The sequence below is a fragment of the Phalacrocorax aristotelis genome, chromosome 3, assembly GCF_949628215.1.
Source record: "Phalacrocorax aristotelis chromosome 3, bGulAri2.1, whole genome shotgun sequence".
Classification (NCBI taxonomy): Eukaryota; Metazoa; Chordata; class Aves; order Suliformes; family Phalacrocoracidae; genus Phalacrocorax; species Phalacrocorax aristotelis.
In genome coordinates this window covers 36,844,840-36,860,621 of record NC_134278.1, presented here as the reverse complement: position 1 = coordinate 36,860,621, position 15,782 = coordinate 36,844,840, and the positions used below count along the sequence as shown (strand labels likewise).

Sequence of the window (15,782 nt, the reverse complement as noted above, 5' to 3'; positions counted from 1 at the left end):
AAGGGCTTTCTGTTGTGGGTTTATTTTATATGTGACATGGCAGGATGGATTAGAGATTTCGTGTACCAAGTATAAAAATCGCCTATGCTCACCCTGTGCGCCTCTAAATAAAAACTTACGTTTGTGCTTCCTAGATGGAAGTGCATAAAACTCCTTGTTAAAGTCTTCTGGTTCTTAATTTTTCTAAAACATTCCCATGTTCTTAAAATGTTTCCTCTTCCAGAAATAAACTAAATGTCCTCTTGGGTGCACCTGCAATGATCCTTCCTTGTTGCACACTCCCTTGCATTTTGCAGTCTGATTTAAAAATGGTTAAAGAGAGAATTCTCTTGACTGTAATGGCAATTTGTTGTCCCATCCGTGTCCCTGTGTTGTCCCCCCTGCCCCCCCACCCCCGAAGAGAAAAAAAAAAAGTAGAAGAACCTGAAATAAAATGGGGGAGCAAGATTGCTTCTACAACTCCAGAGCTTTGCTGGCAGTCCTTTGCTGTGACAGATGCAGCAGTGTCCTGGTATGGCTGCTTGAAAAAGGTCCCAGTTTAGATCATCGTGACTTTCAATCTAGTGTTAAATAAAGTGTCCATAGAAATTAATTGATGCATTTTCATTTTGGGGCACCTGGGACAGAACTTATTACCTTAGTGTTCTCAGGTAAATCCGGTGGTTTTGTATAGATGTTTAAGCAGTCGCTGACAAATGGAAGACCAGTGGGTTGTGTTCCACATTCCAGTAAAATCCAAGTTACTGTAGCTGGTGTGATGTAGTCAGTGGATAAACAGTCATGAACTGACTTGTAATTGCGTCTCTATAATGAAATGGTGCCAGTTCTTTTCAATCTAGATCATTACAATTTCTAAAGTCTCTAGTGCAGTAAATAGAAATAGGAATTTATAATCAAAAGTAAGGCAGACTTCATTCCAGACACGTCTGTTTGCCAGCATGTAAATTTGCATGCATCAGCAGGGAATCGTTCTTGCTCTGTGTTGTTACTCTACAACCTCCAGCACTCACTGTGACATTAGGGAGATAAGAGGCTGTTTTAGATTTATAATTGGTTCTAGAAGATGCATCATAACTGTTTTCTTTTCCTCCTGACCTCTGAAGGATTAAAAGCCTCTAAATTCAAGTCCTGCTTATGTTCTGCTTCAAATTAAAAGGAAAAGAAAGTGATCTCAGCATATTTTTGAGTCATACTCTTCTGGGAGATGTTATCTTTGCTAGGAAGAAGGTGCTCTTAGTTTGCCTAAAGGCAGTGAAAACAGGACATTATGCAGTTTTCCTACTAGCTAGTAGGTCATGCAATGACTGTTTATATTTTACAGATTTTGTAGATTTCTGAAGATCAACCTCTTCCCCCGCCCCCCCCCCCCCCCCCCCGAATATACAAAAATATACAAACTGTGTTCTCTTGGTAATTTAGGGTTTTTTTTTTTTAATGAACCGCAATTAAACTGTAAATCTTCTTTATTTGGAAAGACACAGCTAAAAGACCTATCAGCCATCACTGAAGAAAACCTAATTATTTCTGAGGCTGTGTATTTTGGATCTCTTGAAAAGCGTGACTTGCAGAAGCCACGCAGGGTAATAGAAATAGGCATTGTCTCTTCTGGTTCCTTCACTGCTTGACTTTCTGACTGCAAAGAAGGATGGCCACTTCCTTTTTGCCCAGCTTTATCTTCCTGTCTCCTCTGAGATTACTCTTTCTAGGGAATAATCTACAGCATGGTGTAATCATCTATGTAAGGTTTCCAACCCAAGATTAATTTGTATGTTTCTTGGCAGTTCCACTTCAGCCCACAAGTCTGTGTAATGGTAGTAAAGTGAACCAGTTTTACTCCATACCTTGGCAATGCTGTCATCAGTTCTCTCTTGGTGCTGAACTTGTTCTGGGATTCACTTTTGACAAATGCTTCTTAATAGGCACATAATTTGTAGCAGTTGTAGACATAACCTTGGAAACATGAGCTGTGGTGTAAGCCAATGCCCTTGCTAGTAGAACTGCAACAATATTTTAAGAGTTGTGAACTGTCCTATTAAGTTCAGGCAGAATCTCATAAATTTATTTGAGCTCTAATATTGTTATCCTGCCAAGATGCTACACAATTTACAATTTGACCTTAGTCTTTTTTTCCTCCTTTTTTTGTTTTCCTTTCTCTTGTTGAGACTTGCTCACAGTTGTCTGATTGTTCTCTGCAATGGAGATGTACAACATGTGCCTCTATAGCTATACTATAGCCAGCTGGTAGGGAGCATGCTGCTTTTATGGTGATCATCTTTCCTTGGTTTGCTGTTATTAAATAGACCTCTGGGGACCCTCAAGGTGACGTTAGGCCCCAGAACTAGCTTTTCTTTTCTTGCTTACTATTTTACAACTTTAAGTTGTGCATGTACAGGTTGCTTTCCATCAGTTACATTCTGCACGGAGCATTTTAGGGGTCTTATAATGCAGGGTTTGGTTTATTGGTTTTCTTTTTTTCTCTCTTTTTTTTCTGTGCTTTGAACAATCTGTTTATCCAGTAAAATGACTGCAGGCTGTAAGCTTACTGTAAAGTCAGTAGCTTATTCATAATATTGATCTGTACAATGTGAGAATTGCAGAAGCATGTTTTATGTATAGTCCTGTAGACAGAGTATTTTTTTTTAAATTTGTGCAGCTCCAAGAAAAACAAGCCCAGTGGTTTGTGATTTCTAGACTGTGATGCAGTTTAATGCTCATGGCTTGCTTCTGTTCTCATGCATGCACTGCTCTGAGAAAGATAAATCCACATGTGAGTGATTTCCACCCCCAAGAGTGTTTTGGAATTTTTGGGTTCCCTATTCCCTCCTTCTGCTTTCAGGTCTCCTCTTTTGCATAGTGAGGCTATTATTTGTAAGCATCAATTTTACACACACACGTGGTTTTTGTCTCCTCCACTTCCTGGGGTTTTTTGGTGGTGACTGCACTTTTGAGCATAATACACAAACTTCTTCACACCCTTAAGTCTCACATTGTGGTACCAGTAGAACAGAATGAGTTGATACTATTTTTCAGGTAATAGTTACATCAAGTAGGTGTAGAGTTTGAAACTTTGTGAAGCTTTATATACAGAAGTGCAAATATGAATGTAGAAACACAGGAACAGTGTTGGAAACTTAATCGAGTAACACGGTGGGGAAACAAATCAGTGCTTTTGGTGCTCGCATGTTTGTTTTAAGGAAGCAAAGGGATTAAAACTGAATCTGCTTAGAGCTTATAGCAGCTTATAGCAGAGTTTAGAGGGGGGAAAAAAGGCCCCTTTTTTCTCTAAACTGCTTATAAAGCTCTAAACAGCAAGCTTGCTAGTTCTGCTGTAAACCCGTGTTAACTTGTTCATCGGAATAGATTTGGAAGTGTGCATTACTGCGCTTGTTCAGCAACTTTTTTCCTCTTTCATTTTCCTTCTCTTTAGCTTCTCGGCAACTTAGTAAAAGTGAATACATCAATCTATAAGTGAAATTAGCCTCTGTGTGTACGATTGTCAGAAACGCTCTGTGCCTAAGCTAATAATATAAACTTTTTTTTTAATGAATAACACTGTGTCTTTCAAGGTGTTCAATATAAGTAAGATTTGGAGCATTTTCAAAAGCATTAAATGCTAACAACTACATTTAAATGCAGTTAAACAACAGTAAATTTAAGAGATCCTTGAATCTTCTTTCTTCTTGTAGATGTTCTGGGTAGGTGAGCATCTTATTGACAGGTCCCAAGTTCTACCTATTAATAAAAACCTATTCCTGAAGGTGGTTTACTTTCTTTTCATAGAAGAATTTGAGATGAGCTAAATGCAGCAATAAAGGTAGAATAAGATGCATAGTAGGTTGATTTATTGAGTCTTAGTTCAACCGGTCTGAATTAGAACAAGTGATCTAGAAAGAAATGGTCATTTCAATGGCTTGATACAGGTTTTGAGAGAAAGAGATAAAATCAGAGTACAGAGCACTTGGTTTTCATATTCATACAGCCTAACATGATGGGGCAAAGAGCAAAGACTGGAAATGCTTGTTACAGTTTGAGGTTACAATTTGAAGAAGTTCTCAGGTAATTCAGAAGGGCTTCTGACATACATGCCAAATAATGGGATTGATATATACTTATGTTGCTGTGTTGTGGTTAAAATGACTACCAAAGTCCTAGCTTAGATGAAATTAAGAGAAATTACAGAATTTGGGTTGTACTTGCTGCTGGACTACTCTGATTTTTTTTTTTAATGATAATGCCCTAAGGCTATTGGAAAAATTGAAGATTAATGCTCAGGAAAGAGTTGTGGCACTGTCCAAATTTTTGGAAAATTGTGTCTGTTAGTAAGGTGCTCTAGTGTGCTTGAGGTATAGAGCTTCCAGTGTAAAAGCAAAAGGGTGGTTTGATGTGCAGTTTTATCTATGCGGTACTTTTGTCTTTGGCTCATGTTATAACTGCAATGACAGAGTAACTTCCCTTTAGAACAGCTTTAAGAAGGGTTTCGGTGATTTCGAAGTTGTGGAGGAGCTGGAAGTGTGCAGGGGAGAGGAAGCTTTTTGTTACAGATACTGAGGGATGTAAAAAGGAGAATAAGAGGCAAATACGGGGCAAAAGCATCTTTCTCAACAGGGTGGTCATCCTGATGAGGAAAGCATTAGAATAGGAAAGATGTGGGAGGGGGACAACAAACCACAGTCACATGAGGAAATGGTAGACCAGGTGGGTAAGCAAAGAATGTGGGGTGATGAAGACGGGAGAAACCCTGAAAACAGCAAAAAGGGCTGAAGGGTGGGTACACCCCAGGTGTACGCACACAGATCAAAAAGTAGATTATGGGGAAAGCTTTCACGCTGTGAGAAATCAGCCTGACTAGGTGCCCATCTGAAGTGCCTGTACACTAATGCATGCACTATGGAGAAAAGCAGGAGGAACTGGAAATCTCAGTATAGCTGCAGGACTACCATCTTCTTGGGACCAAAAGAGGTGGGGTGGGGTTGGGCAGCTCACAGGACTGGGGTGCTGCTGTGGATGGATACAGCCTCCTCAGGAAGGGCAGGCCAGGATGACAAGGAGTGGGAGTGGCCCTTTATGTGAGAGAGTAGCAGGAATGCATGGAGGTCTGCCTGGGGACAGGTGATGAGCCAGCTGAGAGCTCATGGGTGGGTTAAAGGGCAGACCAACATGGGTGACACTGGGGTGGGTGTCTGCTACAGGCTACCTGATCAGTAAGAAGTAGATGAGACCTTCTTCAGGCAACTAGAAGATGCCCCACCTGCCTGGTCCTCCTGGAAGACTTGAACCACCCTGGTATCTGCTAGAGGGGTGACACAGCAGGGTGCAAGCAATCCAGAAGGTTTCTGCAATGCATCAATGACAGCTTCCTGGCAGAGGCCACTGGGAAGCTGGCAATAGGTGCTCAGCTGGATCTGATAGTTCCTGTACTGGACCTGGCTGGCTGGGATGGAGTTAGCTTTCTTCACAGCAGCTCGTATGGTTCTGTGTTTTAGACTTGTGACAAAACCAATGCTGATAACACACCAATGTTTCAGCTATTGCTGAACAATGTCTGTAGACGGCCAAGGCCTTCCCTGTTTCCTACTCTGCTTTCCTCCTGCCTGCCTCCCTCTCCCCCTCCCCCCCCCAAATATATTGGGAGGGGGCAGAACTAGGCAGATGACCCGAACTACCCAAAGAGCTATTTCATGCTTCCCCTGTCCCACTGGGGTTGAGGGGGGAGTGATCAAGCAGCTGTGTGGTGCTTAGCCACCTACTGGGGTTAACCCACAACACTTAGGAACAGTGAAGATCTGTTTGTGGATGTGAAGGTCGGGGCAGCCTTGGCTGCAGTGACCATGAGGTGATGGAGCTCAGGATCCTGTGAGGAGGGGAACAAGGCAAAAAGCAGCATCACAACCCTGGACTTCAGAGGAGCCCAATTTGACCTGCTTGGAAGAATCCTGTGGGGTATGGTCTGGGGCAGAGAGGAGGGGTCCAGGAGAGCTGGCTGCTTTTTAAGGATCACCTCTTCCAGACTGAAGAATGGTTCATCCTGACGTGCAGGAAGGCCAGCAAAGGTGGCAGAAGGCCTGCGTTGGTGAGCAAGGAGCTCCTGACAAAACTCAGACACAAAAAGGAAGGGTGCAAGAGGTGGAAGCAGGCACAGAGGACTTGGGAGAAACACAGAGCCGCTCTCTGAAGGTTCATCAATGGGGTTAGGAAGGCTGACGGCAGCCTGGAGTTGAATCTGGCAAGGGATGTGAAGAGCAAGAAGAATGGCTTCTTCAAGTATATCAGCAGCAAAGGAAAACCTATGGAAAATGTGGGCCTGCTGAGGAATGGGGCAGGAGACCTGGTGACAGAGGCCATGGAAAAAGGTGAGATGCTCAATGTGATCTTTGCCTCAGTCTTTAGTAGCAAGACTTGCCTTCAGGAATCCCAAGTCCTTGAGACCAGAGGGAAAGTCTGGAGCAAGGAAGATTTCTCCTTGGTGGAGGAGGATCAGGCCAGGCAATGTTTAAATGAACTGGCCATACACAAATCCCTGGGACCTGTTGGGAAACTGCTAGAGGCAAGTGCTGAGGGTGCTGGCCAATGACCCTGTGAAGCCATTCTTGATTATCTTTGAAAGGCTGTGATGATCAGGAAAGGTTCTTGAGGCCTGGAAGAGAGCAAATGGCACTTCTGTCTTCAGTAAGGTTGTTCCAGGGATCTACAGACCATTCTTCTTCATCTCAGTCACCTGAGAAGGTGATGGAGCAAATCCTCCTGAAAGCCATTTCCAAACATATTAACAAGAAGCATGGGTCTATGAAGGGGAAATCATTCCTTTCTAAATGGTAGTATTCTATGCTGAAATGAGTAAGTTGGGCGAAGGACAGTAGTGGGTGTTCTTCTGAATTAGCGAGACTTTCAACCCTGTTACCCATGACATCCTTACTGATAAACTGATGAAGTATAGGCTTGATGAGCGGACAGTGAGACTGAAAATGGCCTGAATTGCCAGGTTCAGAGGGTTGTGATTAGCGCCATGAAGTCCAGCTGGAGGCCAGTACTTTTTAACATATTCTTTAAGGACCTGGTGATGGGAGACGGGGTACCTTCAGTAAATGTGCAGAAGATAAGGAAACAGGAATGGTTGATACATCATCCTGGGTGACCTTCCCTAGCTGATCCTACTTGAGCAGGGGTGTTGCACTAGATGATATCTGGAGGTCCCTTCCCACATCACTGATTCTGTGATTCTGTCTGTCCATTGCTGTTGAACTCTACAGACTCTGTTTTCCCTGGGCTGACGCTGTAGCTGTCTAGCAGTTAGAGAAGGCAAATGTGTACCACAGAATTTCAGCATGGAAGTTTTATGCGTAAGTAGAAACAGTGTAGGCTCTCCCATTGCTCTCCATATTCAGGAGGCAGAAAACGTAATTACTAACAATCTTCCCTTATTATCTCTTTTGTCAAATAGGCAAATCCCTGCCACAATCCCTCTTTTAGAAGTAGAAACTGGTCGCTGCTTGCAGTAACTAACCAAGACTGCACATGGAAGCAGTCCTTAGTGGAGTATCGAGATTAAATGTTCAGAGCGCTACTCTTCTGTAGTGCTGATTGCTGCTCAGCCTCTGCATCTGTGGAGGACCAAAGAGAAATCTGAAATCTCAATACATACTTTTCTGCTCGTGGAAGAGGGAACTTCTCTTAATAGAATTACTTGATTAAAATGAGCATGCAGTGACACAGAATTTGACAACCTTAATTGGAGGCTCAAAAGTTTATGCCAAATAGAGAAGAGATATGGGCGAAGTTGTCTTGCCCACATCTCTGCATTCATGGGTGCACCTTTTGAAGAGCTGGGAAGGAAGAAAAGTCATGCTCACCTGAGGAGAAGTAGAAGCACGGCAGCCGGTAGATCAAAATTACCTGCCAAGGCAGTCCAGAAATAAAATACACAGTAAAGTTTTAAATTATCTTGATTTTGCATGTCTAGAGTCCCCCTGCAAAACATTCTGCTGGGTTATATTATTACTAATGCTCCAAAGAAGCCTTTTTACTGATGTTAGAGATCAAGACCTTCTGTAAAGAAGCAACCTGTATTTGTGCTCCGTAGAAAAATGTGCTCCCTCAATGTACCTAAATACAATCAACTTTCTTCTTACTGTTTCAAAAACTGGGCCTATAGTTGTATTTCTTTGTGTTGAGATATGTGTCTTGTCTGAACTGATATAAATAAAACAGGAAGAGAGAAACTGCTGTGGATAACTGCCTGTAAGCCAGAAAGAACTTCTTGTTCACTAAACAAAAAGTAAGCCTGAGGAAGTTGCCTGGTTTGCAGGGTATTGCTACAAATGAGAATGGGTGTGTAATTGTTAGGTAACTGCAGGTATGCTGTTCCCCTCCTTCTCTCAGATACTAGTTTTGAATCTGAACTAACGTAATGAGTAACATTTAGGTACCTTTTCAAGTAGAGAACTGGTTTTTTTTTTAATAGGAGCTACATTAAAAAAGTTAAGGAAATGAGGGGAAAGAAATTGTGTGTTCATCAGCATTAACATAAACAGGCTAGTTCAGGATTTATTTAAAAAAGGCAAAAACAAACAAACAAAAGCTTTCCAAATCCTTTCATGCATTCCTAACTGCAGGATGTATCAGGATTCCTTTTGAAAGTGTTCCCTGGAGTGTTTGCCTGGCTGTCCAGTGGGACAGCTCTACTTCACATGTAGTGGCTGTGTCAGTGAGAACTTCCCAAGTTGGTGTCTGGGAATTGGGCTGTCCAGAAGAGCAGCTAAATAAAGCCATGGCAGTGTAGGATTTCTGTAGTTATGTGGGATTAGGCTAGAGAGTGTACTAAATAAACAGGTAAATGATTTTTATTTTCCTTACAAAATCTGTAATGTTGAAAACAGTATCAGTAGCCTCTGAATATTTTTTGAGATTTTTGGTTGTTAGATGCTTATGTTCACGGAATGCTTGCCAGTCTTTTAAAAATGATAGAATCATTTAGGTTGGAAAAGACCTTTAAGATTGAGTCCAACCATTAACCCAGCACTGCCAAGTCTACCACTAAACCCTAATCATTATGTCTGCAGTCTTCTAAATACCTCCAGGGATGGTGACTCAACCACCTCTCTGGGCAGCCTGTTCCAACGCTTGACAAACCTTTTGGTGAACAAATTTTTCCTAAAATCCAATCTAAACCTCCCCTGGTGCAACTTGAGGCCATTTCCTCTTGTCCTATCGCTTGTTACTTGGGAAAAGAGACCAACGCCCACCTCACTACAACCTCCTTTCAGGTAGTTGTAGAGAGTGATAAGGTCTCCCCTCAGCCGCCTTTTCTCCAGGCTGAACCGCCCCAGCTCCCTCAGCTGTTGGTACCTGTATTCTGCATAGCTTTTTTTTTGTTTGTTTTAATAAAACGTGGACGATAGTATTGCTCTGCCTTCCTAGTTCTTTAAAGCGTAAATGCTAGCTAAACTTGTGCAGAGGTACTGTAAAGTATATGGAAGAGGAAAAACCCAGGTGAATTTTTTAACTGTGGTGTCACATTGTAACTTGCTGCAGCTCCTGTGTCTGTCCAGTAGGAGATCGGTGCTCCAGATGTTAAAACCCAACACCTAAGCGCATGAATGAAATGTGTACAGCAGATCGCTGTCAGTGTCTCTGTGCAATGTTCAGATGTCATTGTGTTGAGTGAGGTGTAAAGATATTCAGACTTTCAGGGAGGTGCAGGAATGCAATGAAAAATGAGGGGATGAATTCTGAAATTCTTGTTAGGGCCTTGAATTAGTTGTATACAGGTAAGCAGCTGTTACAATGACGTGGGAAGACCAGCAAAATATAAGTATGAATAGGTAGATGAAGTCTCTGAAGTTTGTTTGGAAAGAGTGGTCGTTTAGTGTTTGTTAATGTCAATATCAAAGCAGATTTATAGTACTTCACCTTAATGGAATAGCTGTTCGTACAGGCTCTTTACCTCACTCTTACTGTGGTAAGTATATTGCTAATGCTGGTAGGGCATGAAGATTAAACTGGTAAGATAAAGAACATAAGTGGATATAATGCTGAATGACAAACGCAGTACCAATTAATATTTAATCTTAACGTTTAATGTAAATTTTCATTTTAATGTATTGTAACAGCTTCTTCAGTTTGTGCTGGAGTTCTGAAAAAAGTGTCTTGCTGAAGAGCATAAATCCAACAACTTGCTGTAGAATTTGCGATTTGTATTACAAATGCATCATGCCTTGTATATACTGTTGAGAATTAATGTAATCTGATGTTGTGTTTTGAATGCAGTGTGGAAAACTGTTAACATTGTGGGTGGGGAATATTTATCTATGTATGCCGCTGGTTCTATTCTTCAGTTCATTGTGTTAGTTAACTGTAACGTCAGAACAGCTAATGGTATGGCTGAAATGATTTCTCCCTTCTAGGGATCAGACGATTGCCTTGTAAAAATCTGGGCAACAGATGATGGAAGGTTGTTGGCTACCCTGAGAGGACATGCAGCTGAAATATCTGATATGGCAGTGAATTATGAAAACACCATGATAGCTGCTGGAAGCTGTGATAAAATGATCAGAGTTTGGTGCCTTCGAACTTGCGCACCCTTAGCAGTTCTGCAGGGCCACAGTGCATCCATAACATCATTGCAGGTAGGTTTTTGCTTTGTGAACTCACCTGAGCGGTAGAATGCATCATTTGACTGAAAAAGGAACCACCTCAAAATGTTACGTGTAATATAAGTACATGCCTAGCAACTGAACTGTGAAATAAGAAGGAATTTCCACAGTACACATTGTGAAATAACGCGTGTTTATTATCAAAACTCCTGACCCTTGAAAAATGTCAGGCATAATCCTGTTCAAAAAAAATTTCACGAGGCACGTGGGCAGTGCTGTTTTGAAGTATCATTCCTTTGCAGGCTGTGATTCTGAGCACAGGTACATTGAGTAAGAACTCCAGTTGCTGCTGAATAATTCGGATGTTTCTGTTTAGAGTTGTGCACTGTTGCACAACTCTGGGTTGTGGGGAGGGAGAACCCAGAGTGCTTTGGCTACAAGGGTTGTTCTGAAGGAAGAGAGCGACTCTGAGAAGCATCGTGTTACTTTGGTGTTCATTGTAATTTACTGGGGAGGGTTTTTTCCTTCGGTATGGTTTGATACATGAATTATTTTGTGAGAAGTCAATGGCTTGAGGAACTTATTAGCACATCTGGAACAGATTAACAGGACACCTTTTCTTTTTTGTCTTCCCTCACTTCCCTCAGTTCTCTCCACTGTGCAGTGGCTCAAAGAGATACTTATCTTCAACCGGGGCAGATGGAACAATATGCTTTTGGCTGTGGGATGCTGGCACCCTTAAAATAAAGTTAGTTGCGATTTTATTTGTTGCTATTTCTTTGTTTGTAATTAAGAATGTTATACAAATGTTGGAGAAAAATTTGACTAAAACAAAACTTGTCACTGGCTGGTTCACTGTGGTTGTTGGGTGCGATCTATTTCTGATGTAGCTATAGCTTACTTATCTTTTAAGGACTAAGGTGATAGCAGAACTAACTGTTGAGGATTTTGTGGAGTGAAGCAAGTAACTATATAACCAGTTTTGCTGTTAATTGAGTAAAAAATGTCTTACGACTTTTTTAACGTGATGTCAAAGTTGGTGCTTTTTGGTTCTGTTCTCATCTCGTAATCCCAAATCAAATGAAAATGATGTTGCTAAAGTGATTGCAATTTAGATTTGAAAGTCCAGATTTTTTAGGAGAGAGTAATGTCCTAGTGATAAATTAGGATGTGGTATTTTTTATGTTCGTTCTTTCCTTATTTCTGCTACCATTTCATAGTTCTCTTTACTGTAACGTGGCAGGAGGCAGCATTCTTGGGCAGCTGGTATTGGTGGCTGAACTTGAGCATGAAGTTTCTGCCTTCACAGTGTAAAATACTAAAAAAGTTGTCAGGACCCTCATACAGATAGGCTTTTTTAAAATTAACTTGTTCAGTGGCTTTCAAATGCTTTTTGCTCCTTTTCCTTTATCACAAAACACATGTAGCTCAAAATTGGAAGTAGTTGTTTTTAGTAATCATGAGTAATTTAGCTTTGGGGATGGAATATGTTCTTACAGATGAATTCTCCTGGTAGGTTAATTCCATTTTCTTGTAGTTTTGGTATTTGCTGTTAGAATCTCTTGCAGTGTGCCAAGGTTATGCAGGGCTAGTAGGTAGGTTTGCCACTTCTAGTTGTCTGTTAACTATTTTGATGTTCTCTGGGCATTTTGGCTCTCTTTGATATTGTAGATGAAGCTGCTTTTGCTGCCTGGTGCATGCTGTAGTCAAAGGAACACTCTACTCCTTACTGAGGAGAGGATAAGTTTACATGCTTATTTTAATATGCGAAAGGGAGGAGTTGCAACCACATTGCTTTTCTTGAGCTCTTTTAAGTCTGAGCTCTTGTTGACAAGATAATCTTAATCTGCCTGTTTTTTTAAACCTTTTGAGCTCACATGCTGCTTTATTTTACTTTTTTCTTTTTTCTCCTTTTCCTAAATAAAGTTTGAGTCTATAGAATTGTATTTTGAATCAAATTCTGTCATTAGAGAATAGGGGAATTAATGAGACTTCAGGGGGTTATAATACATAAACTGGAAGGTGAATGTCTAGAAATTGTGAACATTTGGATGAATCATGGAGTTGGATGGGATTTGTCTCGAGGTAAAACTTAAGGAGTGGGAAAGCTGGCGTAGGTTATGGTAGGGGATTCTCAACTAATTCCTATCCATGGTGACATGTAAATGTAGAGTATAAATTTCCAGTGAAGTGTACTTGGCAAATATTAAAGGGCTAAAAGATTTTTGAGTAATGCTTTTGTGTATAAGTAGTTGCAGCAGATATGGTCAGACAGTGGCACAGAGGAAATAGATCGGTTCAGCTGTCTCGTGCAGCACAGCAAGGAAGTGGTCTGGTAACCCAAGTCACGCCAGTGATTCATGTTGCTTAATGACAGAGCACACAGTAAATTTTTGAGACTAGAATTTGTATCATCCTTACCTTCTGTTCTAGAAGTATTCTATACGTTGTGTTTGAAAAGGCAGAGGGACCCTTTAAGGTGTGTTTCTTCCGTCTGGGAAAAGATGGGTGCGTGAAGATGACATGTACAGTCATGAATGTCTTGAGGAGGGCATGTAATGAGTAATTGCTTGTTGGCCCTCGTTGTACTAGAGGGTATCAAGCGAAGTTAGCCAACTCCAAATTGGAATGAGGTGGTTCTTTACAGAACATGCAGTTACGCTATGAAACTCCTTGCCACAGGATGATATTATGCATTATATGAAGATATCAAAAGATACCACTGTATGGTTTTTCTGCTCTTACACATCCGATTTTGGCTACTTTGGAGGCAGAGATACTGGTTTTAGGTCTTTGAACTTAGTAGAGCTGTTTATGTATTTGAAGTAATAGATGCTTTTTGATCAAAGCTAAAACTTGATAAATATACGGTGAAGTCTGAATAAGAAACATGTATGTCTTCTGGGACTGGAACATAACTGTGTGTCACTTAAGATATCAAAATAGTTGGACACCCAGAAAAGTCTTAATGTAGCTCTTCCTGAATTGAACAATATATTAGGTCAGGAGAATTTGTTCTATAAACTTTCCTAACTGTGATTGTGTTTATTCCAGTAAATCATATTAAGTGACACTGGGAAACTAAGAGTCCAGTATAATTTTTCATGAGGAAGCTGCATTGTATGAACAGTGCATCTCACTAATGGTGTAGGTTGTCATACAGTTTTCAATGAGGTGGTTACATTTCCGTACACCTTTAGATCTGGATCCGCTTCCAGAATTGCAGAAACGTGGCAGGTTCCCTCCACATCCACTCAGTAGTGTGCTAGGGGAAACAAGTGCCAGTGGTATAAGACCATGAAAGGAAAGAGATTCCTGTGAATTTTTTTTTCATAAGGGCCTTTGTGGGGTTATTTTTTAACAAACATGATGTGTAGGCCATCTGGAAGAGAGAGTAACTGGTGGGGTGGGAAGTTTACTATAGCGACAAACGGAAGGACAAAAAATACAGGCTTGCTTCTGTTCAGTATCTCTAAAAAGGAGGAAAGCTGGAAGATAAAATGAGATCTCTTACCACAATTATTCTGGTTCTGAGCTTGCAGCCCTGCATCTCAGCTCCAGCACCCCTCCCGCCCCAGGCAAGAGAAATAGGAGCTTTTGGGGAAGACCGAAAGATCTGAGTAGTGCAGGTGAAGGGTGCTGTCACATGCTTCAGTCAGAACTTGATTTCATGCTCCTCCTGACGTTCACTGTAGCCTGTCCTTCAAGAATACAATTTCCATCAGTGACGAAAGTGTGTTAGTAAATCGTCCAGTACTTTAAATTAGGACTGGTGCTGAAACCTTGAAATTTCAGCTGCTCAAGAGATTAAAAAAAAAAGTATATACACACATACACTCCCCATCCATTGCTTTTTATACTCAGCACTACTTGAATCATCTGGCAGTGAGTTATATGAGCTGTTGGGCAGCCTCATGACGATCATGTGGTTGATCGTAATTCCAAGATGATTGGCAGTGCCAGAAGTACTTTGCTGAACTTTTAAATAAAATTTGGGAAAGGCAGCATTTGGATACACTACTGTGTTCATTGTGCTATTGAATTAAAAATAATCAGTTTTGTCCTTCACTACGCTGAAAATGGTTTCAGTGGAACCCAGCTTGGATGGTTAAGTCTACTGGATCAACTCCCTGTCTTTAACTGAAAATTGGACTTGGTCCCTCCTGGGAAGAACGACCCCTGAAGGCAATCTTTCTCTGTCAGCTTCTTCAGGAGATGAGGAAACTCAAAATTGTTCTTCATTCTCCAGTTCTAAAATTAGATCAAAATATTATAGAGCAATTACTTTATCTCAACAGATCATGAAGAATTGGAAAACTCACTGCCTTTAAAACAGTCATATTTGCCATTAAAAGGGACTTTGATATCCTTTCAGCCTTCTAATGTCTAGTGCCCTATCCCATTTCTAGTTTCTGCTTTGTTTTGTCTTTTTAACCTCTGCAAATGTTTATTTTTTTCATTCTTACATTTTTTTCATTCTTGTATTCAGCTTTGCCAGCAGCTCTGCTGCAGTATTAATAGTATCTCTGAAATTAGAGGCTTCCTATGTTGGTCTCCCAATTTTTTGATAACCTCGTTAATTGAGGTGTGTTCAGTATATAGGTCACACATATGGTCCAGACAAGAGATGCTTGGTGACAGAGCTGTTTTGATAAACTGCAAAGGGGGACACATTACAGTAGATTTGGTGCCATAGAATGAAACAAAGACATTGGCATGGCTGGCCACAAAATTCTCATGTTGCTCAAAGGAGAGTGATCAGCCTTGTTCACGTGTTTCTGTGGCTGGTGTGGATGCCTGTTCCTCAGTATTACAGAGCCCCTTGCTTGCTCCTCTTCAAGTGAAGAGATTTCTGACCAGGCAGTACCACATATGTCCAAAAGCAGTAGCATTCCAGGTACATTAGGTTTCCAAATAGAGGCACGGTCAGGTTGGTGGTTGCTGCAGGTAAGGAAGTCAAGGAATGTAGTCCCAACAAGATGGGACAAAAAAATTTAAAAAATTAGGCAATCAAGACTTTCCCCATATTTAGTCTCCTGTTATGATTCTGGATGGTGATAGAAAACATAAGAGTCAGATCCTGTATCAGTTGACAGCAGGGAGAAGAGAGAAAGTCAGCCTTGGGTCATCAGAAATTGAAGAATAGTCTGCATCAAGTTTAAGGGAGAATTGTTACAACTGGTCAGTGCATCA

The 15,782-nt window shown here is 41.1% G+C and overlaps 1 protein-coding gene across 3 annotated transcripts in view; it reads left to right on the top strand.

Annotated features, from left to right (window-relative positions):
* Nucleotides 1–15,782, top strand: part of PHIP (PHIP subunit of CUL4-Ring ligase complex) — a 118,334-nt gene that overhangs the window by 23,503 nt on the left and 79,049 nt on the right. For all 3 annotated transcript variants that reach the window (XM_075087135.1, XM_075087134.1, XM_075087133.1), the window contains exons 8-9: nucleotides 10,401–10,622; nucleotides 11,237–11,337. In XM_075087135.1, the coding sequence (XP_074943236.1) occupies nucleotides 10,401–10,622; nucleotides 11,237–11,337 (323 nt within the window). The remainder of the gene's footprint in view (nucleotides 1–10,400; nucleotides 10,623–11,236; nucleotides 11,338–15,782) is intronic.